General features: G+C 33.9%; 1 protein-coding gene across 1 annotated transcript in view; it reads left to right on the top strand.

Annotated features, from left to right (window-relative positions):
• The first annotated feature begins 235 nt into the window (after positions 1 to 235).
• The window catches only part of LOC101515646 (TPR repeat-containing thioredoxin TTL1-like), a 4,594-nt gene continuing 3,790 nt past the window's right edge, over positions 236 to 1,039 (top strand). Inside the window, exon 1 of the mRNA XM_073364987.1 lies at positions 236 to 1,037. Within this exon, the coding sequence (XP_073221088.1) occupies positions 441 to 1,037 (597 nt within the window). The 5' untranslated portion in view covers positions 236 to 440. The remainder of the gene's footprint in view (positions 1,038 to 1,039) is intronic.

Below are 1,039 nucleotides of genomic sequence, written 5' to 3'. Positions count from 1 at the left end.
CAAAACTTTTTAATTTGTGAATGTATCATTGTAGGTCCCTTAAAAATTAATTTATTGAAATTATAAAATATGAATGATATCTTAATCCCACCATCGATATTTAAATGTAGTTAATAGAGGGTATTTTAATGGTAGGCAACCTTTAAGAGTCTCCAAAGTCACATAAAGAGCTAAAGTTGTTTCTTGGAAGCCACTCCATAACATCTTGTATATAGCAAGTCTCCTATTTAAAGTACTTCATATGCAAGCTACCACTTTGTGATTCCCTTTCACTATCTCTCCCACATATCTTCAAACTTTTCCTCTACCTAAACAACATATATAGTTTTTGTCACTTAGAGAACAAGTCGTTGACTTGTTTCTATAACATACTTCTTATACCCCTTCTTCTGAAAACAAACGCATCATAAAAAAGAACTAGGCCAACTTCAAAAAAATCCATGGCAATGAAAACAAAAAGCAACAAGATGGGGAATGAATTGGGTTGTGGTTTAATGGAGAAAATTTTCCATCTCAAAAGCCCCAAGCTAAAAAACTCATTAGTTCATTCCCTACCCATGATGAAGACTAGCAACATTGATCACGTCATAACTGAACAAAAAATGTCTCCAAATAATGAACAAAAGGTTCCTCAAAGAATCTCCATCAACACTGAACTCAGTAAGCCAAGCACACTAAGTGTTGACCACAGTCAATATAAGACTAATCACTCACACTTGAATTTCAACAACAAAAACACCAGAAAGAGTAGTTTCTCTATTCATGAAACAAATCGGAAAAATATTTTAGATGCTACTTCAAGAAACTCAACATCATCATCGTCGACCAGTAGTTCAACCAACAAAAGTGTTCACCAAAACCATAATACTAATGATGATAGCAAACTTAAAATAGAACCAACAGCAAGTTCTCTACAACTTGCTAGAATAAAAACTTTTCACAAGCAAGACAATGAGAGTAACAAGTCCATAGCCAAAGACTTTTCTACCTTGAAACTCACTGGAAACTTGCTTGTGAATAACACACCAAGAAGAAAGAG

The sequence above is a fragment of the Cicer arietinum genome, chromosome 2, assembly GCF_000331145.2.
Source record: "Cicer arietinum cultivar CDC Frontier isolate Library 1 chromosome 2, Cicar.CDCFrontier_v2.0, whole genome shotgun sequence".
In the NCBI taxonomy this organism is placed as follows: Eukaryota; Viridiplantae; Streptophyta; class Magnoliopsida; order Fabales; family Fabaceae; genus Cicer; species Cicer arietinum.
The sequence above is the reverse complement of the archived record's forward strand: the minus strand, read 5'-3'. Positions and strand labels throughout refer to the sequence as shown.